This window comes from Labrus bergylta, chromosome 23 (genome assembly GCF_963930695.1).
Source record: "Labrus bergylta chromosome 23, fLabBer1.1, whole genome shotgun sequence".
Classification (NCBI taxonomy): Eukaryota; Metazoa; Chordata; class Actinopteri; order Labriformes; family Labridae; genus Labrus; species Labrus bergylta.
The window spans coordinates 7044403-7068675 of NC_089217.1; the positions used below are offsets into that span (position 1 = coordinate 7044403).

At 39.4% G+C, this 24273-nt stretch overlaps 2 protein-coding genes across 4 annotated transcripts in view; both read right to left on the reverse strand.

The window, feature by feature from the left end:
* Positions 1 to 2579: 2579 nt before the first annotated feature.
* On the reverse strand, positions 2580 to 14628 carry tspan11 (tetraspanin 11). 3 transcript variants are annotated; one of them, XM_065951078.1, is made up of 9 exons: positions 14467 to 14622; positions 14125 to 14173; positions 11875 to 11982; positions 10391 to 10582; positions 9136 to 9210; positions 8050 to 8154; positions 7430 to 7588; positions 6823 to 6909; positions 5788 to 5920 (listed from the first exon to the last, which is right to left on the reverse strand). In XM_065951078.1, the coding sequence occupies exons 3-9, from the start codon at positions 11959 to 11961 to the stop codon at positions 5843 to 5845; spliced, it is 783 nt and encodes a 260-aa protein (XP_065807150.1). In that variant the 5' UTR covers positions 11962 to 11982; positions 14125 to 14173; positions 14467 to 14622; the 3' UTR covers positions 5788 to 5842. The 3 variants fall into 3 exon arrangements, with proteins under 3 accessions (XP_020509155.1, XP_065807150.1, XP_065807149.1); XM_020653499.3 differs by lacking the exons at positions 5788 to 5920; positions 14125 to 14173 and adding an exon at positions 2580 to 4398 and having other exon boundaries at positions 14467 to 14628; XM_065951077.1 differs by lacking the exon at positions 14125 to 14173 and having other exon boundaries at positions 5795 to 5920; positions 14467 to 14628.
* Positions 14629 to 17540: 2912 nt separating this feature from the next.
* adipor2 (adiponectin receptor 2) overlaps positions 17541 to 24273 on the reverse strand; it is a 28043-nt gene continuing 21310 nt past the window's right edge. The window contains exons 4-9 of the mRNA XM_020653008.3: positions 23354 to 23527; positions 22148 to 22319; positions 21259 to 21445; positions 20977 to 21164; positions 20057 to 20250; positions 17541 to 19520 (exon numbers count right to left, since the gene is read on the reverse strand). Coding sequence (XP_020508664.1) covers positions 19392 to 19520; positions 20057 to 20250; positions 20977 to 21164; positions 21259 to 21445; positions 22148 to 22319; positions 23354 to 23527 — 1044 coding nt within the window. The 3' untranslated portion in view covers positions 17541 to 19391. The remainder of the gene's footprint in view (positions 19521 to 20056; positions 20251 to 20976; positions 21165 to 21258; positions 21446 to 22147; positions 22320 to 23353; positions 23528 to 24273) is intronic.

Sequence of the window (24273 nt, forward strand, 5' to 3'; positions counted from 1 at the left end):
ACACTGTGAAATACACATACACATAGCTCAGAAACCGCAATCTCCTCAACTCTGGAGGTACAGAGAGGCAAGAAAAGAAACGTCTTGAGGATGCATTTATAGCTCTCATTTTAAATCAGTGGGATGTTTTTTATATTATAAAATTATGTTAAGAATTAAGTACAATATGTTCTGAAAGTGAATGTCGGCATGTAAAATGCAGGAAGTGGAAATGCTTACGTTTTGAATTAGAAAGAATATTGTTTACCATGTTTGTTGGCATCATTTAGCATGTTAGCATCTCTATGTAGTTGTTATCCTAAAGACAGGGGAGGGGGGGGGTTGATATCTCATCTGTTTTGATTTTATAAAGGATAAGTGTTATTCACAATAAGTCACCAGCAATGTCTTTTTGTTGTAATTACGTTTTTTTCCCTCACTAGTCGTAAGATTTATCTTTCAACATCAGGTTCAGTTTCCCAAGGTTTAGAGACCAATGCTAATAAACCTTCAATCTCCACAAAACCACATCAAAAAGATCAACTACCACAACCCTAACTAACTCTAAGACATGTTAACTTTGTATTTCCAATGAGGCTTAAAGAATGTCCTTTTGATTTATTGCATTATGAACTTTTGAAAAGTTTTCAGCATTATGCAACTGCACAGAAGGACGGTTAGAGAGGGAAATAAGACTGTCAAAAGAGCCAAATCAAACATGAAGGGTCACAAAATACATCAAATACTTTAGAAGAGGTAGACAAATAAGAAATAAAATATGAACAAATGTAAATTCCTGGGAATAGTGTTTATCTATGTTGGAACCTACACTCATTTCTGAATGCCAAATGTAAGTATTCTTTACTTAATAAAGGACAGATATTAGGCTTGGATTTTTGTTGGCGTGCTGCTCTGCAGGCTGCTAAGCTTTGACGTCCAGTCTTAAAGTTATCTCGACACGCCATCTCCTTCCCTGCGCCTTTGTTCCTTGTAGAAATCTGTCAAACACATTTACGGCCACAGCTAATGTGTTGCAGGCCAGGAGTAAAGATGCTGAGGGTGCAAGGTAGCATAGATTTAGACCAGATTTAAACTCAGGGTATTTGAGTTTTACATGTTTTATAAGAAATAGTCACTAATGATTCTGATTAACACAGAGCTACTACACAGTGTACTCTGTTTCATAGTGTTAGAGTGAAGGCTAGTTCATATTCAGCTAAGATGTCATTCAACTGATTTGTTTTTGTAATCTTGCCCACGTTTGACGTCAAGATCATCCCCTTTACTGCTACAAAGTATTTACATTATTTAGTCTGTATATTACATGGATTAGTCACAAAGGCCCAACCGTGATTACACTGATTACACCGTCTTCCTGATCTCAATGCAGTTTAATACTCACAAGGAACCACCTTCAGGCGTGTTACATTCAGGCCAAAACATGTTACACAAGCCTTTTCCCACACAGCCATTATGCTTTAGGCTATGCACTATTCAATCACCACGACTGAGGCCTTTTCAGTTCCTGCACATATTAAACACAGGTGCATGCACTGAGACAATAGCTAGAGATGCCAGAAAAAGTCTTTATGAGAATTCAACAAATGCCTTATAGACACACAAAAAAAAGCCAGATCTCAAGTTTGTGATTGCATGCTGACATGCAAGGGGACAAAACACAGACCTGTGCAGAATTAAATACATTTGTTTAGTATTTAGGTTTCGGCTCGTTTTGTTTTCATTCGGCCCTGGAATGCTTTGTGTAATCCATTTTTCTAAGTCTGCAGGTATTAAACGTTATCTCTGCACATGCAAACACGGTGGATTGACATAAAATATTGCAACATGTGTTCGTTGGCAACTTCTGAAGCTGTCCCAGTGAAACATCGCCCCTACGGCTACAATGTGATGAGGATGGAGGGTGTAGGTAGTGTGTATGTGACGCAAAGAGGCCTCAACACATGGGAGTAGTGAATCTCCAGCTGCTCCTAATTCTCCCATCGTGGGTTTCTTCTGGCAAAGGGTGCAAACCGCATGCTAATGTGCACAACCTCAGAGTTGTGTGTGTGTGTGTGTTTCTATCTTGTCAAAATCAGTGTGCCCCTTTTCGGTGTTGTTGTATGTGTGACATCTGTAGGAAATGAGAGCCATCCGCCTATAGCTGATGATGACAAAGGGACTGACAGACTCTATAGGCTCGCTGCAGCCAAAATGTTGGAGAATATCCAGACTCCTTTGAAACTTTGTGCCCTTTTCCCTAAATGGGTGACAATGATAAATTGCTGTGAACCGACAGTATCTTGTAAGAAGTCTGGGAAACAAAGAAGAGGGGAAGAATATTGCTTCAAAGATAAATAGTTTGGTCATATGGCAACAATAAAGCACAAACAATCTCTGTGCACAGCGTGGTATTTGATGTATGGAGACTCTGCCTCAACGAGACTTTTGCTGCATCATGAATAAAGGCCGTTCAAGCTGGGAACTGTACAAGTTTTTTCCAATGTGGAAATTGTGAAAGACCCCACACGGAAGTGGTTTCACAATTCCCCCAACTGAAGTCCCCGTACTTCATTATAAAAGAGACCAATTTCACCCACAGATCTCACCCAACATGTATCTGATTTATTGGAGGATGTTAATTCTTAATGCGTACACAACCGCAAAAAAACAGGAAAAACAAAGAGACTGATTTTTAAAAAGATTTACATGAAACTTTTGCTGTAACACTGAGAATAGAGAGAACAACTTTTTGGAGCAAAAATTGTATAGTACAAGTATAAGCTTGGGGCAGCATCAGTAGGTCAGGATTATTCAACACAATGAACTGCAGAGTGTACCTCTGTAAATGGAAAATGTCTCCCTCTAGTGGTGTCCTACTTCAGCTGATAAAAGCACAAGTGAATGTTTTCCAGTTTATTACATTACAATCTATAGTTCTGCAGTCAGATAACACAGTACATACATTACTATACAAACATCATCAATGTATGTATTCAATATGTTTCAAATACCATAGTGTTCCCAGTACATGGTCAGCTTCTTTTGTTTTTTTAAAGATTAAGGGCACAGAAATAATACAGAAAATTAGTATTAACATGGTAACAATTAAAAAAGGCACATTGTGTTCACAAATTATAAAATAAATCATTCACCAGTCTTTATCAAGTGACAGCCGTTTACACATTACCCTCACTCAGCTTACAGTAGTACAGGTATAAAGGTAATTATACGTAAATCTTAAGAAACAGGGTTTAAAAATGAGAGTTTAGATTGGTGCTTCTCAAATTGTTGTTGCATTTCAGTTATTGCTGAAATAGACGGGACAATGCTCATACTTTGATTACATTTATCACTGAAGTCGTAGTTTGTGTTGGTGGTGGTGTACTGGAGTGGATTACATGAAAGGTGATCATATTTCGTTCACCTCATGTAAGGTATCGTCACATGATTACATGGCTGGTCTTTATATCATGGCTGAGTGGTGTACAACGCAAATTAACATATATAGCTGATTTTTGACAACGTTTAAAATCCTATAGTATAGGATACCAGAACCGAGTTTATCAGTGTTGTTTACAAGTCATAGGAAATGATATGACCAGTGCTGACCACTAGGGGGAGTTGTCATTCCAGGGAAAGTTAGAGCAAATTACTTAACATATCAGATGATCATATTAAAAGGTTGTAGCCTTACATTTGACTGTAACCATGGAGTTAACTTTAAGATAACTATCATATGTTTACCATTTACCGCTCTTATATTAAGAAATGTACATAAAACTACAAATATACATTTTGGTGTTATATGTTGCAAATGGCCGCAGTACATTGTCACTTTCCTTTGAAGGATTTCAGTCAAAGAATTAATACAGTTATTTACCAGAAAAAACAGTGGCAGAGGCACATCATGTTCACTAAAGTTACATCCATAAATTATTTTCTCTAAAGCAGTTACACTAGTGAACACCTTGTCTTACTTTAGTAGTGGTATAGCCCCCCAAAAAATCAAAGGTAAGTCTAAACAATGAAAACATGATGAGTCAATCTAGACCTTCATTAAGTGAAAAAAGTAGAATGCATTGTGAGTATGCATTATCCTTTCTTTGTCTGGGTAAAAAAATAAGGCATGCATCTTGACCAAAGCAACAGTCAGGTGTCAATACTGTACAAGTGGAAGGTAGAAAATTAGCCTGTTGGTCAATAACGCATCATGTTTCTGTTTAAAATAGACCCTTGTATGTGCACTCCACTCTGGTCACCAGATCAGAGCTCAAGATCCAGAAGGTTGAATTGAAGATGTCAGCAGGTCATTGGTCCGTCTGCCTGTCGTAGTTGGTGTGTCGGGGATGTCTGGTGTGCTCAGTAAGGGTCCGTCTTGATCCTTCTGTACAAGCAGCTGGTGAACACCATGCCACAGATCTGAAAACAGGACGTGTTAGGTCAAATAGTTGCTCAGTCACCATGGAAGTCTGCAGGAAGCCATTGAGTGTGGGGGGATAGAGAGGGGTTAAAGGTGAGGGGGTTAGGGAGGAGTAGTAGTCATTGGTTACTGTGTGCATGTCAGGAGTCAAGCAGCCTTGATTGCAGCAACAGGAGTGTACACTGGCAATATGAAGCGCTGGGTGTGGGGTCAGAAAGAAGATTTATGCACAGATAATCATCTTTCTTAGAGCTGCACTGCATATGAAAACTAGAGCTGACACCAAACGGATATTTAAAATAACAACTTAGCAGACTGTTGATTCTGATAGCTTTCTAAAATGTCACTGGAACATGTCTTAAACCCGTGTATCGCTGATCTTTCTCAGAGACAGTTTAATACTCTCACACTGTTTGTCCAACAGGTGACTTCTTCTGCCCAATAAAAAAACTCTTCTTTGAATAAGCAGTTAGATATCCAGCATTAAATTGACGAGACACAGCAGATACACATGAGCTACTGACCTATAGGTGCATGCTACAAACTGTATTTGTAAAATCATTTTGTAGCTTTACCTCTATAAAGTAAGTACTCGTCAATGTCTCTTTCAAATACAGTGTTGCTGTAATGACAAGTGTTATCAATTTAAAGTCAGAAAGGTTTATGTACCATTTAGGTGTTAAAACATTATATCAATCAAATTAATTACATCTGAGACGTGCTTTCAACTTGTCTTTATCTACACCAGTAGAATTATCTTTGCGCATTATCTATGCAGTCTTGTTTTGCAACCAGTGTGAACACGATAATGTATGCCAAACCTAAAAAAATCCCAATAGCCCAATCCTGCACACTTTTATGGAACAGGTCTAAAATAAATTAAGAGCAGAAGAAACAGTGTGATATAAGCTGCTGGGCCTGCCTGGTTTGATGGATACACAGGCAAACGCCCAGTCTCTTAAAGCCCTCAGTGAAAGCCTTACAGTGCAGGTCAGCATTATTTATAGACTCTTTTTGATTTTCTTTCAGCCCTCCACTCTCCACCACCACTGACAGCTCGTTCTATACTGTGAACACATACTTCATTATGTGCTTTTGTTTCTTTATCCTTGTGCACGCAGGTACTTGACGGTCAATGCTGTAGAAAAGGTATTGTAGTGCTGTAGAAGTCAAGTCCTGCCTAATCAAGCTATTCTCATGATGTCTGACCTTTATCACATGCTTATCAGCCAGAACAGCCCATTATCACAACAAGCAGAGCAACAATATAAACCAAAGAAAGGCAGCTGCATGCTTCGTTGAAAAACACTTGAAGCGTAGATTTAGCATTTGACACAGAGCAGACGGCCACACAAGGACAAACATGCAGATGTCAAATGTCCACAATGCCTTCAAACCTCGTCTCGCCACTTGATTGAACCAAAAAGGTGCTCTAGAGCTTAATCACAATGTACCGAGGTCCTCCTCCTCTTCTTTATAGAGCAGATAGATAAAGCAGGCGGTCAGTACTGCCCCAGCCAGCTACAGTGACACACAGCACGAGGACATAAAGACAAACAATACAATTCTCCACAGACAGATTAGTGAAGTAAACAAGACATATGTGGGGTTTATTCTGTAATCAAAGATGAAAACTACAGCTAGTCTGATTGGAATTAATTCAAACCATGTCAATTAAGCCAACTTTATAGCTATGACAAACAGAACGTTGACATTAGGATACGCTGAACAGTTGACAAGTACGAGACATACAGACTACATTTGATTAGATTGGAAAAGAGTTAACACACTGAACAGGCTCACAGAGGTTGCAAGCATTAAATCATTGCAGTGCACACCTTCTGGCCTTACTTCGGCAGGGTGTCTGGTCTTATTGTGAAATTAAAGTGTACTTGTTTTCAGCTCCCTGGTGCCTGATGAAAGCTGTTTCACCTGAACAGTATGTAATATGGTGTGTATTAAAAGAGCAAATGAGTCTTTTGTATATCACTGGGGATAAACGATGTAGGTTTGGTCTCAGGTTTCCCTCGAGTTGATTTACAAAGATTTGATGTAAAGCTGAAAGATGAATTGTGGGAAAAAAAAGGCATCCTCCTCGTCTCAGTGAGGCTTAAAAGCTCAAGTCACTCTTAGACCGGGACAAATCTAATAACAGGGTTGACAAAAATTGGATTACAATGATTAAGAGACTAGGGCAAGTTGAATAGACATGCCCATGTAGAGGTTGTTGACCTTTGGCGGAACATTTTGAGTAATATAAAAACCCATCTGCTTTTGTAAGGTATTATTCAAGGCAGGCAGCATTTCACTCCCAAAGGTAAAAAGCATTATCTCATTTTTCTGTGTTACTGGACTTATATAGAGCACAGTTTTGAATAATATTCTACTCTGTCAAAACCCCTGTGTGGTGTTTTTTTACCTACCTGCAGACAAGCCACGCCTATTCCCACAGCACCAATGATCAGCAGGTGGTCGGCCAGAAACTGCTCCAGCTTGGTGATGCATCCTCCCTGCAGAGCAAACAGCTTCACTTTAAGTTGATGAAAGACAACACATTGTACAGATTCCTAATTATTGCAGAAGACAAGACAACATTGTGCAGACAGATGCAGGTTTATTGAGGATTGTATGCTCCCATATGATACCAACAAAAACTAACTTGTCTTTTGTCTTCATTTAAAATAAACATCATGGATGTTATCATCCTTTATGTGTTGTAATGTACATTTTTGGTTCTTTTGAGAGAGTATGTTCACAGTCAAACCTTTGTACATGGTGAGCAGTTAGAGGGAGCTGAAGGCTTAGACACATAAAAGTTGAAAAGTTCACCAAAACAGCACGGCTAAAAACATCATGTTTAATTCATGTGAAGTGAGCTCCTTTAATCAGAAAAAGAAGTCTCAAACTGCAGGATTTCTCTGCTACGGTCACTTTTTTGAATCCCTGTGGCAAAATAGCAGGAAAACTTAAATGTAAATGGGGTTTTTATTTAATGCAAATCCATTTTCCAGAAGTGTGTAGTCCACTGACCTCGACCTTGTAGATGTTGGAGGGGTGGTCTCTCTTGCCACACAGAGGGATGATGGTTTTACAACAGCTGTCAGGCACCACCCTGCTCTCTGCCGGCTTTGATGATATGTAAACACTCATCAACCAATCACGGGAGTTGTTGCTGCCACAGCACTTGAACTGGAGATGAAAAAAAGGAGTATAGTGAAGGGTTTGGTTTTGATATGTCACAACCAGTTAGCAAATGACAACGCCTTCTGCCTTTGCTAACAAAGCAGCCAGTATCTGAAGTTAAATCACATTCATTAGTTTGGCTGGAGCGACTTCAACAAATCAATATTCTGTAAACTTTTAGTATATTTGAAACTGGAGGGAGTGGCATTACTTCCTCTCTTTAGCTCAGGATATTTCATTATTTATCAAGAACACTTAGAGGAAACATCAACGGAGAGCACTGAGTTATAAGAGATTCCTCTTACTAAATTTCATCACAATAAAACTTCTTCAGATGGGGTTTTTAAGCCTAAGTCATGGAAAATCACTGTATAGCCAATATGACTAATTCTGGCCACACTGGAGAAAAATGCAGCACTTGATCTAAATCAAACAAAACCTCAAAGCTTTAGTAAATAAATCCATACGTCTTGTTGTAGTTTGTCCACTGCTAAAGTGATGTCCCCCTTCCCTGGCTGGGCGTAGTTCTCAGTCATAGTCTGGTTGAGATGGTGCTTCAGCTCTTCACTCAGCTGGAAATTCAGAGAGAGAAAGCAGACACACTCTGTTAGAAAGCAATGACTATAAAGGTAAGAGAGTTAAAAAGGATAAGGCTTGGCAGAAGTGAGAAAGTGGGAGGATTAGGGCAAGATAGACAGATAGCAACTCCCACGCATCAGTAACAGACGGATGAACAGCACATTGCAAAAAATAGACTGAAGATATAGTGTTTGTTGTGTGTATATGTTGGTGCACACACACACACACACACACATGCTAGAGACAGAATAGAGATGGAGGATGAGAGCCCTTATCTTTAAAGTGATTCTATCCTGTGCTGAACCATCTTCCATTTCAGTAAACCTCAGCTTGCTGCAGATAGCTTGTTGCTCTTTGCAGTCCTAGCTGACTGATGTTTGTGTGATAACAGGATCTTAAGAACAGTGTGTAAGTTAAACTCAAGAAACAGAACACTGCGTGCAGTGAAGGAGGTGAAAACTGACAACTCACATTCATATATAAAAAAGGAAAAACAACACAAAAAAAGAGCTCAAGATTTGTAAAATCTCCAGTGGTTCATCATTATCTTTATCAAATTATAAGGAATAGAGACCACCTGAAAAACTTTGAACCCAGGAAAAAGGGCAAATTTGGAAGAAAAAACAAAATCTCTAGGTGGTAGCAGATGTCAAAACAACGCAGCAAATAGCTGTGGGTATCCATTTTGATCCATTAGTAGGTACATATCATATCTAACATATACATAATGATACCCACAAGTCAGTGTTCCTGCAGAGCACCTCTGTAGTTTTAGACCTCAGTCATCAAATATCAACACACACCCAGAGGCCCAACACAATATGTAACACTACACTCTAACAGTAATTAACACGTTCTATTCACAAAACTCTCATTGCCTTCTCTTTCAGTGCAGTTTGATGGAGCACAGGAGAGGTCTAACGGACAGTAAATTAACTTAATTATTATTAAGTACACAATAATAAGTTACTTACCTTTTGGTAATAGACGTAAGCCAATACTCCGGCAACCAGTTCAATCAGGAAGATCAGCAACAGACAGAGGAAGTACTGAGGATTACAAAGAAGACAGAGAAGCATTAAGAGAAGTATTTTGGTCACAAATTTGAGAAAGTAGCTCACTCTCTTGATGACTCAATAAAACATCAGCTGTCACATCAAATGCAGAAAGCAGACCATCGAAAAATAATACAACCACCACAGGAGGAGGAACATTCATTTGTACTCCTCAGGAAAACAAAGAATTCCATGAATCAGACATCATCCACTAAAGCTACCATTCAAAAAGAAAAAACATCATCGTCAAAGAACAGTTAACAACGGTATTATGATAAGCACTATTGTATGTACTTCAATGCAGTTGTGTTAATGTATTAACAGAGTGGTAATCTAATCAAATGTTTCCATTGTTTTGTAGTTTTTACATTAATTGTGTCACAGACAAACACCAGTCAGCTCTGTTTCTCTTAGTTACAAGTTTATTGGTTAAAAACACTCCATACCTTGTTTGTGCCCACACAAAGTGCTAACTACACAATCCTTAAAAGAAAACTCACTCTCTCATGCTAGCATCAAGTGTAATCCCTGATAACAGATCTATAAATGGCAGTAATCAACCAAAATGCACCACATCAAATTGTTAACACATCTACCTCGTCACCTCTAAAAGGCCATTCTTCTCTACTTTTTCTCATTCCATCAACCACAGAAGGATGGGCTTAAAATAGTCGTGCAGCCGTGAACATTCACCTCCTGCTTGCTTTTCTCCCACCGGGCCTCGGCTCTGTGAAATAATGAGGACACCGAGGGTCCAGTCACAGTCATTTGTCAGCATCAGGTAATAGACTTTAGACCAGGCAGAGAATGCAGGGGTTCCACATTTGTGTGTGACTACAATAAGTGTGAGAGACATTAAGTGGACAGTAGCGGTGGACAACTGTAAAAATGCATCTGACACTTACAATCTTACCTCCAGCTCCCTCTGAAGAACACACAACCCATATTTAACTCAGCTCCATTGTTTTTATGAGGTCACATGAGGTGGTGCATTCCTCCGCACCCCCTCACAAAAACTAATCTCAGTAAACTCCTGTAGTACGTGATTTGCCAAGATTTTTTATATCTTGTAATGTTAGCATGCTTGAGATTATTGTGAAAAATGTCTGTATCTGGAATAACCTTAAGGCTGGTACCTCATTAGAAACTCCCTCCCCTGAGTCCCCTGTCTCACCGTGGACAGACAGCTCTTCTGCTCCCGGATGACAGCACAACAGCCCAGAAAGCCTGTAACCACCACCAAGCTTCCAGCCAGGATGAGGATATACGCTGAGACAGCAAAAGTGCTGGATGCCAGCAGACTCAAGTAGTCACTTTTCTCCACCAGTGTCCAGACTCCAACACCCAAGACAGCTGCTCCACCCATCTGGAAGAGAAGGAGAGAGGAGGGGGGGGAGGGTGGTTAAGAGAGAAATCAGACTACCTGTACAGAGGTAGAAAAAGAGAAACTGCAAAAAAGCTATTTACTAGGCAGGAAGTGGCAAGCAAGTTCAATGCTTTTAGATAAGACAAAAAAAAGAAAGAACATGAGAAATGTGGGAATAAGATTTGGTACAAAGTGAAGATAGAACCAAGACAGAAACGCAGGGAAAAGAGGCCAGGCACTCGGGACATCAGAGGTCAAGTCGGGGCATAATGACCACTTCCTTACAAACAGACCGGGATAACAGACACAGGGTGGTTTCCAGATGTGTTCCTCTCATCAGGCGGACGGACAGGAAATGCCTCGGAGAGCGTCAACCCTTCATCCTCCCATTCCATTTCCGTCAAAAGCAAGATCCACATAATCACAACAACACATGCCAGGCAAGGGGGGAAGCACTTAGACACACACAGGGCCTGGGAGAGAGGACTATTCTAAAACTAGAGCATAGTTAGGACTACTTAAGAATACACATTTCTTAAAATCCCTCTGCTGAATCGGTATCAAAGTACCAGTAGGTTGATTTGATATTTGGGTAAAAATGCTTTGTATAGTGTTCTATTATCATGGTGCAGTAGAGGATAAAAATAGAAGACTTGAGAAATGCTGAGGAGAGTCAGTAGTCTAAGGAGGAGTTAGGTGGTGACAGATTATTAACCCAAGTCTGATTATAAAGCTTGAACCCTTTTGAACCCCAAAAGTGAGCCAAGACAATCTGCTCAGCAGCTTTCACAGCATACACTTTAGGCCATATACTGCAGTATCATAAAGTGCGCTGCCATCTTCCACTGACAAGCCCCGGATAATTTACGACTCACTTTGGGCCGAGTCCACAGCTGAGCCACGGTTTTCAAAATCAAAACTCTCTCTCTCGCCCTCGCCCTCTTTTTCTGCTTGTCTCCATCCTCTGTCTCTGTGCCGGCAGCGTTAAAGGAACATTAATCATTTACTGTGTCTTACTTGTAACTGTATCATTTATGAAAGAGTTATGATTACCAATTCACTTTTTTATCTCTAGACTAAACAAAAACATATCTTATTTATACCTAAAGTCATTGTGAGATCTACAATTCATATGGTACCATAAAAGGGTAAATGCAAAGCCTTTTTAATACTGCGTGAGTATCACTGACGATTGGTGACAGATGATGAAGTGTATCCTTTGTCCTGGTCCTTTCTGGTCGGTTTTCATGAGGGCAATTACTAAAAGGAGAACATTAACAGCTCTCACTTACCCAGAAGAGAAAGTTGAATACAAAGAGCAGGTACTTGAGACACACGGCCTGCCAGTCCTCCTTGTCATCTTTATACCCCGCCGTCATCTTCCTTCCTCCAATTCAGCTCTGAAAGTACAGAGGATTTCTCAAGTAAGAAGAGGATGATGGAAAGTCAAACAAATGACATCATACAATATGGACTGCATGCTTAAGTGTTCACATTAACACAACAGCAAAAAGAAATGTATTGTTTCTACAGACATATATCAGGTGACAAAAAACTGGCGCATACTCTGAGTTTATATTGCATATAAAACACCGTAAATAGGGTCAGAGAGAGACTGAGATAGTTTCCTCTTGCTTACACTCAAGGTTTGCTCCAGCAACCCAAGTTCAAGTCTTGATATGAGGACAAGCAAACTAAAATTGAAAAGAAATTGCACTCAGTATCGCTGACAGGTAACTGAACCGGGTCCAAATTAGTTAGGCATCACAAACCCTCTTGTATCAACGCTCAGCTTATTGTCAGTTGACAGCTCTGTCTGAACTGTGTGCCACTGCAGGTGAGGGTTGTCAGAGCGTTTGTGTTTGCACAAGACATAAAAGCTGGCTATCAAATGTTGCAACAGAAGACACATCTAAGCAGCAACATCACGTCGCCCCTTTGGAGCATTTTTGCACGCAGGTCGATTATGTTTCAAAATTGCCTCACTCCTATATTGTTCTCAACATTGTATTTCTCCTGACAGCTCGTAACTCCCAGCTGATCACACTGTAGTATCAAGTGACTGTCCCTAAAGGCCTGAGAGTAAGAAAAAACCTTGAATCTGACACTGAGGCAGAATCCAACATTACAATATCATCTCCTCTTATAATACCTATTAACCACAGGCTTCAATTATTCATATGAACTGAACACACCATAAACCTTTGAATGATTAATCACAGTTCCAGTTCTTTAAATAAAAGGCCATGGGCTGAGAAGCACTTAGACTCCTACAATTGATCTGTACAGTATCCTTTAGTGCAGGGGTTCCCATTCTTTATTTTCCTATTGGAGACCCATTCTTCTATCCAAGAAGAGCTGAGCCCTTCATAAAAACTGTCCAGTAAGTTTGTAGTCGTGATTTTGGTTAATCATTGCAAATCTAATTTTGACATCCTCAGAGCAGACGCAGCCTTGTGCCCTAATGTAGATTAAATTATACTGTTAGAGGCTTTCTGTTGATTATGAAAGTATGTTGTTTCTAGGAGACACTGTGCTTTTGATATTTTTCAAGGTCCTTCTGATTCTGTGATCACTTAAACATTTTATTAAAAAAAAAAAAAAAGTATTGTAATAGTTTTAAAGGAGTATAAATCTGATGCTATCCTCACGCATGCCCCTAGACTAGGGCTGTAAAATATATTGAGTTTTAAAGTGATAGATAGGTAAGACATTATTGTTTACTTTCTCCTCTCGCCCTCTTGTCCCTCTTCACCCTGCCTCGCCCTTCTCCGTCCTTCAACAGACCGTCGGCTGCATAATAATGAACACAGCTATGTGCTTTATGATTTCACAATGGGGGGGTAGTAACATGTTGACATTGTGCAGCTGGCTGTTAATAAAATTGGCTGTGTGACATTTGTTTGACCCATGTGGATTTGACTTAGAACTGAACTATGTTTTAGTTAATTATTTACAGAAAAAAAATAGATATACATCATGTATCAACATTCAGCTAAAAAAAAAAATAATATCGAGATATGATTCTTCCAGTCCATTTGACCCAACACTATCACAGACCATGAAAGCTAAAAACAGTATCCAAACACAGGTAAGTCCGAGAAATAACTAACTTCTTATTAGGCTAAGAATAAAGACAAGCTGATTTAAAAAAACTAGACTAAATTAATAAAGTATGTTGACTGAATCTGTCATTATAAATTAAAACAAAAAATATTATAGCATACAAGACCTCCCATAAATGCACAGACTACTTCGACTACAACACTACCGTTATGTTTCCCGCCATATCCTGGGAGGGCGGCCACAGGTGTTGAGTTAATTATGCTAATCAATTATGAATTATGAATAATTAACTCACCTGGCTGCACTTCAACGACATTTAATATCATTGCGCAGGGCAAAAGTCACCACACAACATTTGTTAAAGATACTTTATCAATATACCTGCTGGCTGACATTAAGTCCTGTTACCTACCTCATATTATTTAAGTGCTCTAGTGTCAAAATAGGCATTTTTTTTATAATATTGTTGAAGTTACCAGTTCTGGGTAGTTGCCCTGAATTTACTGGAAACGTCACCTGTTTTTCCTGGGGATGAAAATGAAAAAAAAAAAAAGGTTTTGGACTTTGACCACTGCAGGTGTGCTTCCGCTAACCAGCGACAAAGTTGTTCCTCCTTAAGGGTTTTAAAACGAACTTCCTCTTTTTTTTAAGACAGTGTAACAACTTTTTGTAACAACAAGCACTCGAGCATCCTGGAAAAAAAAAAAAAAAACGCCACTCCACCTGCGTCGTTGATGTGCAGGATAAAAGTTTAACCGAATAATCTTGCCTACATCCACAAGGTAATGTTTTCGTCTCACAACAGAGAAATTACTCACCAGACCAACGTTTAGCACGACAAAGTCAACCTCTTGTGTTGTTATTCCCGGAACTGTGCTCTCTCAATTAATGATTTCTCAGCAATGCAGCAGTGGGCGACGTCCTGTCCAGTCAAGCTTGTTGCTTTCAGTGTCCGACAGCCGAGGTTTGTGTAGGCGCTGCCTTCAGGTGCGGCTCGTATTTCTGGAGATGATTAGCTTTACAGAACTAAAACCATAGACTGTAAAAAAAATAACTTAACACACAGTAGGCCTATGTTCGAGAGTTGGTAAAACTGAATGTAAAAATCTATTTTTGCTAATATTTGACTTTCATTAGCCTATATTAAATCGGTAAGATACAAGACTTATAGGGTTATACAAAGAATTCAGTTTATTTATTTGTTTTTAACTTTTCTTCTGACTATCCTTGAAGGCAGCATAAGACGAAAGGATGTAGCCACAAATTAGGAATTTATTGTAAAGGAAAGTTTCATAGTTTGATCACAGAGAGTAACTGCTTTAAACTACACTTTTTTTTTTTTTTATTCCTGCACGGGTTATGTACATTTCTTGTATAAATCTATTTTTAATTGCACAGTTTAAGTTTGATTCATCTAGGGGTATTCTTTAAATCTTTTTTCGGGTTAATATATATGCATGTTACAAATGTTTCATGTCATGTACGTCTTTGTAACCTGCTACTGGATGCTTTGAATTTCCCTCGGGATCAATAAAGTATCTATCTATCTATCTATTGAGTGAAAGAGAGAAAAACAAATATTGTGTGTGTATGAGAACATTATTTTGTTGTGTTCATGAGAGCTTTTCAGTGGTGTGTATGAAATCGTTTCAGTTGAGTAGGCCTAGGAGATCTTTTCAGTTTTGTATAGCCCCGTTTCCAACAAGTGGTTCAGTTCAGTTCAGTATGGTATGCATTTATTACTGTTTTCACTATCAAAAGTTGAGAATGGTACCAAAATTACTGATCCCTACCGTCCTACTGTTGTGCTACCCTTCTGTTGGGGTTCCAAGCTTACCAATCCAACTCTAAAATCTATGGATCTATGACACACAGTGGTCCTTAACAATAAAACAATGCACTTAATAGACAAATCAATAAGGTTTGTGTGGTTGTGGACACGATCAAGAAAAAGTAGAAACTTTTGAGTGTGTTATTATTGCCAGCAATATAAAACGCAGAGAGAAAAGCTGGACTAGTGAAGATAATTTAATTGATTGTATTGTTATCATTATCATGGTTGTTTTTTCCTTTTCTAATAGTAGCCTATAGTAATAGGTATTCTGGCCCACACTCCAGCATGGTATATTCTTTTCTTAAAGCCACAATCATACTTTAAAATCAAACCATTCAACTCTTCAATGTCAGAGCTCAACACAGGAGAAATTTAGGGTCACTTCTTGGAAAGAGTAGAGTCTCAGAAACTGTTTTTTTTTTTACTTTTAAGTGGTTTAAGATTCAAAGTGACAGAGCCAGAGGAGGTGGGAGTGGACAGACAGACAGGGGGGTCTAAATCACCAGACAAGCCACTTGGGTTTTCAGTCTGTGGGGAGAGCGTTTTTATGTGTGTGTGTCTCAAATTCTGTGCATATTATCAGAACCAGTGCCTCCCTGTAAAATGTGCGCAACAGGATGAGTGAGTCAGTATGGGTGTGTGCCATTGCGAGGGTGTGTGTGTGTATATTTGTCCCAGGTAATGCACCTTTGAAAGCGCAAGTTGCCACCATAGACTGTAAATACAGTATTGAGATTGACACCATAGACTAAATATGAAAGTTGCCACCACAGACTACATATTAAGGTTGACAATATTTACTGTCTATTGTTGCCACAAGATGGAGAAGAAGACTACAGATCATGGATTGGTCCAAATAATCGTCACTTCCTGTGTGAGAGCGAAAGACACGGACAAACCAAACACAAAACGCGCTGTGATTTAACATCCCATGGATTGTGAAAAGTAATTTCAAGGCTGTTTTTGTTGTTTTTTTTGCAAATAATGTCAGCTCGTAGCACCGCCGCATGGACGACCTCGGAGGTGCAGCCCCTCCTAGGGATCAACGCTTTTCTTTCGGTCCACCCACCACCTCTGTGAGCAACACCTGCTGCTAATCTGCATCTTCAAATAAAATGTAGCTCACAGTGCCACCCAGTGGTCAGCTCAGGAAAGACAGCTTTAACAAAGAGTAAATCATGGATAGCAGAGAAAAAAGTCATCACTGGCCTGTTTTACTTTTAGTATTATTTGATTTGCACTTTACAGTGTTTGGATTGATAGTTATATAACGTGATCATTCTGGAAATTGCGCTTTACTACTGTCGATATTTAAATTAGAGATTACGTTTGCATTTCCACACAAATGAAGTGGATTAAAGTGTACAAGATTTATTGCCCATTTTATTTGGACTGCGTGTATAGCGTTCGTCTTTAATTTCCCCTCTGTATGACGTTGTCTTTTTCAAATTAAAGTACTTATTTCTATTACCACTTGTGTTTCCTTTCTATACAGAATTCAGACACCTTTCATATCCACAAGCAATTGTGCATTTAAAAGGTTTTCCCATCACTTAACAATTAGGCTACGATAAATATTTATACATATACATTCAGAATGATTGTTTGACATCTCTTTGTACCATTTTTTACTAAGGACAAAACTCATTAAGATATTAATTAAAATTTTACTCTAGACTCAAGTTTTAAAAGAAAGTCAAGATTGGGGTGTTGTTACAACCGCCTTAAGAAAAATAGTTAAACCAAGGTGCTGCTGGTCAACAGGCAAGGCAGGCAACTGCTTTGGGCCCCAGGCCAGAAGAGGCCCCTGAGGGCTGACAAACTTCAAATCTAAATCAGTGGCCCAAAATGGGAAAATCTTGCAATGACAGTAAGAAACCTCCCATCTGACAGTACTCACTGTTGTTGACCTCCCAAGCATTGTATGCATTATTGCTGTGAAAACAAAAGTTGGTGAAATGAAGAGGAATGATCCGTCTATTGGAGAGAAAGAGAAACAGCGTCAGGACACTGGCAGACACGATGGTGATGTAAATAAACCACAAATAAGAAATGAGCTCAGATTCAAAAAACATTTTTTATTAGAACAATACAGCAGATATAAAGGTCTATTGCAATCAAACACTCCCATCAGAACAAAACGTGTGCTTCAACAGACGGTACACACTCCCCAAGAGAAATAAATTAGATAAAATATGAACAGAAAATGAAATACAGAAAAGAAAAAAAAAAGACAACCCAAATGCAAAGAAGAGATGCTGAGCACTCCTGTAGCAGATCAACTTCCTGATCAGGTAAAAAGCTGCCAGCAAATGGAAACTTGTACATTACAAATGATCCGTTCATGAACAGAAGGGTTTTCCCATTGTGCAGGGTTGAGATTTTGGTATTGCCATGAAACACTTCAAAGGTTTTCATCTCAAAGAAGTCATAGTGTTCAATTTCAGCAGATCTTTGTTGTTTTGCTATTTTGATGATCGAAAAAAAGGAAACCAGAGAATAGCCAGAACGAATAGACAAGAAAAAGTGAAATTAAAGCTTGCTATTATAATATTACTATCGAAAGAAATAGCAGTGGATAAAATACAATACAAGCCAATCAAAAAAGAAAAACATGTTTTTAGACAGTATTGTTGTTCTGTGTGGAGTTGAATCTTAAAAAGTGTTAGAGAGGAGGAAGACCACAGTGAACTGCATCGTTTACTGCAGCAATGATGCAGTTTTAGCAACAAGATGACTGTTCTTCTTGATGTGTTCAAACAAGTTAATGGAGGGTATGTCAAAGGAAAGAAACAAACCCGTGTCTTTGAAACAAGGTCTGGACTTTTGGTTTGAAGCACAAATGTTAGCATGTTCTGGTTTGAGATCAGTGCTGATGTATTGAGGTCAACAAAGTGACTCAATGGAAGTCACTAGAGACTAAATACGAGTGAGTCTTAAGGTCGCTGTTTGTTTGATAAGGTCAAGATGTTGTGCCTTATTTTTTCCTCCTCACCTTCACCTCTCATGGGTGCATAAAAATGGACGACATGAAGTTGTTTGAAGCACATCCCTCCAACCACAGCCTAACTGTATCACTGCACCTCCTGCGAGACGCCATTGTAGATAACACATCTCGTCATCCTCCTCTTTCGTTGATTTATCTTCTAACATATTTACTTATGCTTGCCATCATTTTATGTTTTTGTTCTTTTTTTCAATATATTTCATACAAATCTATAACCCAAAATTTAGAAATCTTATTTACATGGAGAAAAAAAAACATTGTTTTTTTTTTGTTTTTTTTTTACTTTTAAAAGTGACCTCTCCCTCTGCTACCTTCACCGTCAATGAAGAAATCCAAATAATCTTTTTTCATTATTTATTACTGAATATTCTCAGACTGGAAAAACAGCAAAAAAAAACACCCTCGTTTCTTTTCTTAAAGCCACAATCATCCTTTAAAATCAAACCATTCAACTCTTCAGTGTCAGAGCCCAACACAGGAGAAATTTAGGGTCACTTCTTGGAAAGAGTAGAGTCTCAGAAACAGTTTTTTTTTTAACTTTGAAGTGGTTTAAGATTCAAAGTGACAGAGCCAGAGGAGGTGGGAGTGGACAGACAAGACAGGGGGGTCAGAAATAGAACCAAACCCTCGTCAGTCAGTTTGAACAGCATCCACTGGGAGGCCATCCGGTGTATTACGCACACTGACACACACCAGACAAGCCACTTGGGTTTTCAGTCTGTGGGGAGAGCGTTTTTATGTGTGTGTGTCTCAAATTCTGTGCATATTATCAGAACCAGTGCCTCCCTGTAAAATGTGTGCAACAGGATGAGTGAGTCAGTATGGGTGTGTGCCATTGCGAGGGTGTGTGTGTGTATATTTGTCTCTGCCTTTGCAAGAGTGTGTGTGTGTGTGTGTACGGGTTAGAGAGCGCCGTCCTCAGCGCAGCCCGCTCCCACTGTGTAGCGAAACTCCTGCAGGTTGGAAACGCCGTGGAAATGAACGAAAGCCCCCGCGACCACCAAGATGTGGAATAGCTGGTGGGAGTGGAACTAAGAAACAGAGAGAGAGAGAGAGAGAGACAGAGAGAGTTAAACAGAGAACATCAGAAGGAGAAAGTTCAGCTACTTTGAGGTTACTTTAAATATTCTGTCAGTATGTGTGTGTTTGTACTGCCAGGATTTAATCCCGAAATATCCTGCCTGTGCATGTGTAGGTGCACATTGAGAGTTAAACTGTGAAGTATTTTGTCAGTCAAAGTGTTTTTGAACATTGGTAATTAAACACTGAGAGATTTAGTAACTGAAAGAATATTTTTACTTTGAGAATTCAACCAAAAAAAAATGTACAGTACATCTGTGTGTTAAACAAAAACCTGTAACTCAATCAGTGTAACTGGACTATGAGAGTAAATTTCATAATATTTGTCAGTGCACATTAAAAAAAGAAGAGTTTGTGTGTTTGTACTGAGAGGATTGAAGCCCTCATATTTGTCAGTGTATATGTGTGTTGAGTTTGGTATTCTGTAGGTGCATGCAGCATTTTATTGTGAACATTAAATTGTCCTGTGTGTTTGTTAGTCACTTACCCAGATGTCACACTTGCCAGGGAAGAACCTCTCAGGGATGCGAGCGGCGTACAAACAGGCCCCTGTGATGTAAAGCGTCGCCATGAGGAGCAGCCAGCCCATCTGACCCATGGTGGATGCTCTGATCGGACCCTCGCTGATGACAAAATGCAGGGTGGGAACCACGCCGCTCAGACCGAGACCCACAAACACTCCTAGACACAGAGCAGAAGAGGGGCACTGTAAGGACTTAAACCTGCATTACTGATATCAGTCTACCAACAGATGTTCAAGCATTACAGGTGAATGATGGTCCAATATTAACTCATATTTTAGCTCTGCTTCTCATCACCATCAAACTCCAGGGCCTAAAATATGGGCCTCTATAGATGCTAAATGCTTCTCTATGTTCACTGTGTTTATTTGATGTTTGCTGCAGGGCAGGGAGAGTAACGTTGGATTTGAGAGCTTGGTAAATATCAGGGAGTAAGTATAGGCCTGTTAACATGATGTGCTTTAGTGACATGACAACTTTATGAAGGAACAAATAACACAGAATACAATGCTCGTTGTGATAAAGAAATGTCATTGTGTCATTTGTTCAGCAGAGTGCTCCCGATGTTATTTGTTTAAGATACAAGGCTTAAGAGTATCTTGTCAAACAAGAACAAAATAACTTTTCACTGAATGTTTCCATTTGACAATAGCCACAGGTATCTATCACCTTTTTCTACATTTTGAAAATGGCTGCCTTCTGAAAACCACTCAGCTGAATCGATACAGAAGTTGAGGGAATGAGCAGAAGGTAAATTATTTTTAGGTTAATAAGTATCTCTGTACACTTTTTTTATGTGATCCATTGCTTACAAAATTATTGACCGCAGCTGCTTCATGCACCTAAAAAAATACACACTTGTGTGATTTCAAAATTGCCCACTTACCGGCTCGGACTCCTCTGTATTGTGGTGTGGCAAAGAAGTCACACTGGGAGACGGTGATGGCAGCCAGTCCCAGTGTACACACCACTATCAGGTAAATGAAGCAGGGCTGAGGCGAGCAGTAAAACGCGTAGTACAACCAGGGGACGAAGGAACCCATGATCAGGAAGGCGATCCCACTGTAGTCCAACCTGAAAACAGCAGAACAGAGGTTTTTTTTGTTAATTTTAAGGATATCTTTCGTCTGCTGAACCTTCAACAGTAAAAAATCTGTACGCGTCGTACTTGGAGAAGACTCTGGAGACGCCCTCAGAGTGGCAGTAGACTGTGTGGAAAAGCCAGGAGAAGGAGAGGCAGAGGATGGCTCCCAGGAAAAACAACCCGATCACCACCTTTTCCTGGACCGGAGCAACGAAGGACATGTTGGGTCTGAACATGTACATCAGGCCCAGAAAGAGGAAAACCAAGCAGCCTGCAGAAACAGAGAATGAGAGGGAAGAACAAAAGATGAAATCATAAATATATATATATTTTTTTTTTTTAAAGTGTTGCACCCACTGAGGTGAACGGCTGCAGCATCACCTTGGATTAATAGTATCAAATCTTACTGAAATAAACAAACTTGCCTTGAAATTAAGGAATTTAGATGCAATGCCTATATTCAACCACTAGGTGGCAGCAGAAACACAGCTGAACTGGCTTTCAGGAAGTTTCAGAACAAAAATAAGACACTTTGGCTTTAGCAAAGTATAGAAACAACAAGCAGATTTTATTTGGTGTGAATACAAATCCAGCTAATTCAAATTAAAGAGCTCAGTCCAAATAAATAACAAACAAATCAAGAAGGAATTTTAGGGATTTGAGAACTTTGACTTGTTTCAGTGTTTATTAAGGTCAAGGAGGGTGGACTTTAGGGTTTATGTTGTGAAATTTCACATAAGTTTCTGTTACCAATCTACTTTCATTAGGATTAACTTGGAGATAAGTCACATCCACAAAACAAAAAAAAACAAAACAGGTAATAATGATAACTTATTTATTCTTTCTTTCATAGTCATGTATTATCTCAGGCCTAGCTGTGACATTGTATGTGAGCTCTCATTTATCTATTGATTAAGTCTGTAAACCAGTTCACATCTTTTAGAGATTACAGTAAAGGGAGTGTGTGTGCTACCTAGCAGATGTGTCCAGATGTTCCCCGTCTCTGTGTGGATTCTGAAGATGCTCTTAAAGCAGGCGCGAAAAGAAGGCATGGGCGGCCTGTGTCCATGAAGCAGGAAGTCGTTGTCCTTCAGCCAATCGGGGAGCACGTCATGAGGTATTACTCGCCACCTGCCCTCCCACACCTGATCGGTTAATGAAAGAACCAAGACAGAAATGTTATTACAGTTTTAGATGCATTATTATTATTATTATCATATATAAGTTTACAGAAACAACCTAAAGGCTAATTTGATCAGAGGAAGTAATTAAAAACACAATCCTAACGTAATCAAAACATCCTTGAAGGGAAGAAGCTTGTCATTTACTGTATGTCTGTGACCTTTGACCCTTGTGTCTGTGAGTGTATTAAGGGACCTACAGTATGCCATCTCGAGTGTGTGTAGTGTAGTTAGGTCAGTATCTGGGCCAAGTGAAGGAAGCAAATACCTTGAAGTCTCATATGGTAAACACGCTTGATGGGAAGGACAGAGAGACAGTTTCTCTCCAGTGATTAATTTCCCTAATGTACTACCTGCTGGTTGCAATTTCAGCAGACTCTCAGTGTGTGTGTGTGTGTGTATGTGAGTGAATATTAGTCTAAGCTGCAGTGCTCTTGAGGCCAAGTTGCAGCAGTGTTATCTTCCAAAGACTCTAATGTTAGCTTGCTTTTTTATTTGTATTTCAAAAGTGAAATAATAATGACATGTAGTGGCTACAGAAGAGCCTTCAAGGGCATGCATTGGCTTCTTGGAATTGATTCTGAAATCCTTTAAAACCATGACTTTGTTCTGAGAGCTTCTGGCAAAGCAAGTGGCAGAAGAAAAAAAACGGTAAACTATTTCTAGTTTCCCCAGATTCATGACACACAAGGAGAGCTCAAATAAATCTAAACAATAGAGTAGAGCATATAAGGTCTGCTCAGTACACAACACTCTGTTTTCATTCAGTTTTTATGGTTTTATATGTTATAGGCTTCTTTTATGATGTGGTTTTACTACGTGTTTTTGTTACAAAACCACCTCAGTAAAACAAACATGGCTTTAGGGGAAGATTAACTAATGAAGTGTCTGGAGGAATTTAATATGTGCTTGTAGATGAGAGGGGAAATATTTCTTATGAAAAGGAGAAATAAATATATAACCTGACACAACAGCTAGTGAGAGTTTGTGTTTATTACCTTGTGTACAAACTCCTCCATCCTCTCCATGGCGTGGTGAGCTTGCAGAAGCGGCTTCATCCCCATGAAACCTTCATCGCCGCTCCTCTCATTCTCCTCCTCCTTGTCCTCGCCTTCAGCTCCTCTGTCATCCTCGTCACTTTGTCTTCTGTCCCCTTCACACTCTGGGACTTTCTGCAGAGGGAAACAAAAACGGACCTGTTGTTAGAACTCAGGGAATTTAAAAACTCTGCAAGACCACGGGCCTAAAACAAATACATGTTTAGTTGTATAAAAAGAATGAATTGTGACTGAGAGATTAGGAGGATGACCTTAAGTCTCAACCTGCTTCAATCACATGATGCTTACTGCAGAAATGTGTGTGACCCCATTGATCCCAGATTGCATCACCCTGCTCTCACATGCAAATAAAATTCAACTTGACAGGAGAACTTCCTTTCAGGTCCATCATTTGATCCCCTCTGTGTAACCTGCTGATGACCAGTGATGTAGATGTTCCCCACTGACACAGGTTTGACTCTATGATCCTAAGAAAACACAACAGCCTGTATTTCCGTGAGTAGCAAACAGCCAGACTTTTCTGCTCTTCTTTTAAGATAGAACATTTTGATTGATTTAAATCTGTAATTACGCCAGCCAAACACTGGAAAAGGGGGGCGCTATTGTGCCCTCAGCAAGCAACGAGTGACTCCCTAGCAGTAAACTGTCATATCAGCGTTTTCCAGCACCGTGCACTGAGCTTATGATTGTGAAATGTTCCTCTATTCAAGTATAGTTTGCCATGTCCTGACAATAAAGAACCGTGTTACCACAACTAACCATCTGGTTTCTTCAACTTTCACTGAGGAGCAAAGATGAGGTACAACACCTCATCACATTTTATGGTTAAACCTGATCCAACAACACACAAAAAGAATCAA

Excerpts from the sequence above, each read along its gene's own strand:
- tspan11 (XM_065951078.1), bottom strand. The coding sequence starts at position 11,961 with ATGACGGCGGGGTATAAAGATGACAAGGAGGACTGGCAGGCCGTGTGT. Across the intron at positions 10,583-11,874 it reads TATTCAACTTTCTCTTCTGG|ATGGGTGGAGCAGCTGTCTT; the intron begins GTAAGTGAGAGC and ends CTTCTCTTCCAG. Across the intron at positions 9,211-10,390 it reads AGAAGAGCTGTCTGTCCACG|TACTTCCTCTGTCTGTTGCT; the intron begins GTGAGACAGGGG and ends TGTAATCCTCAG.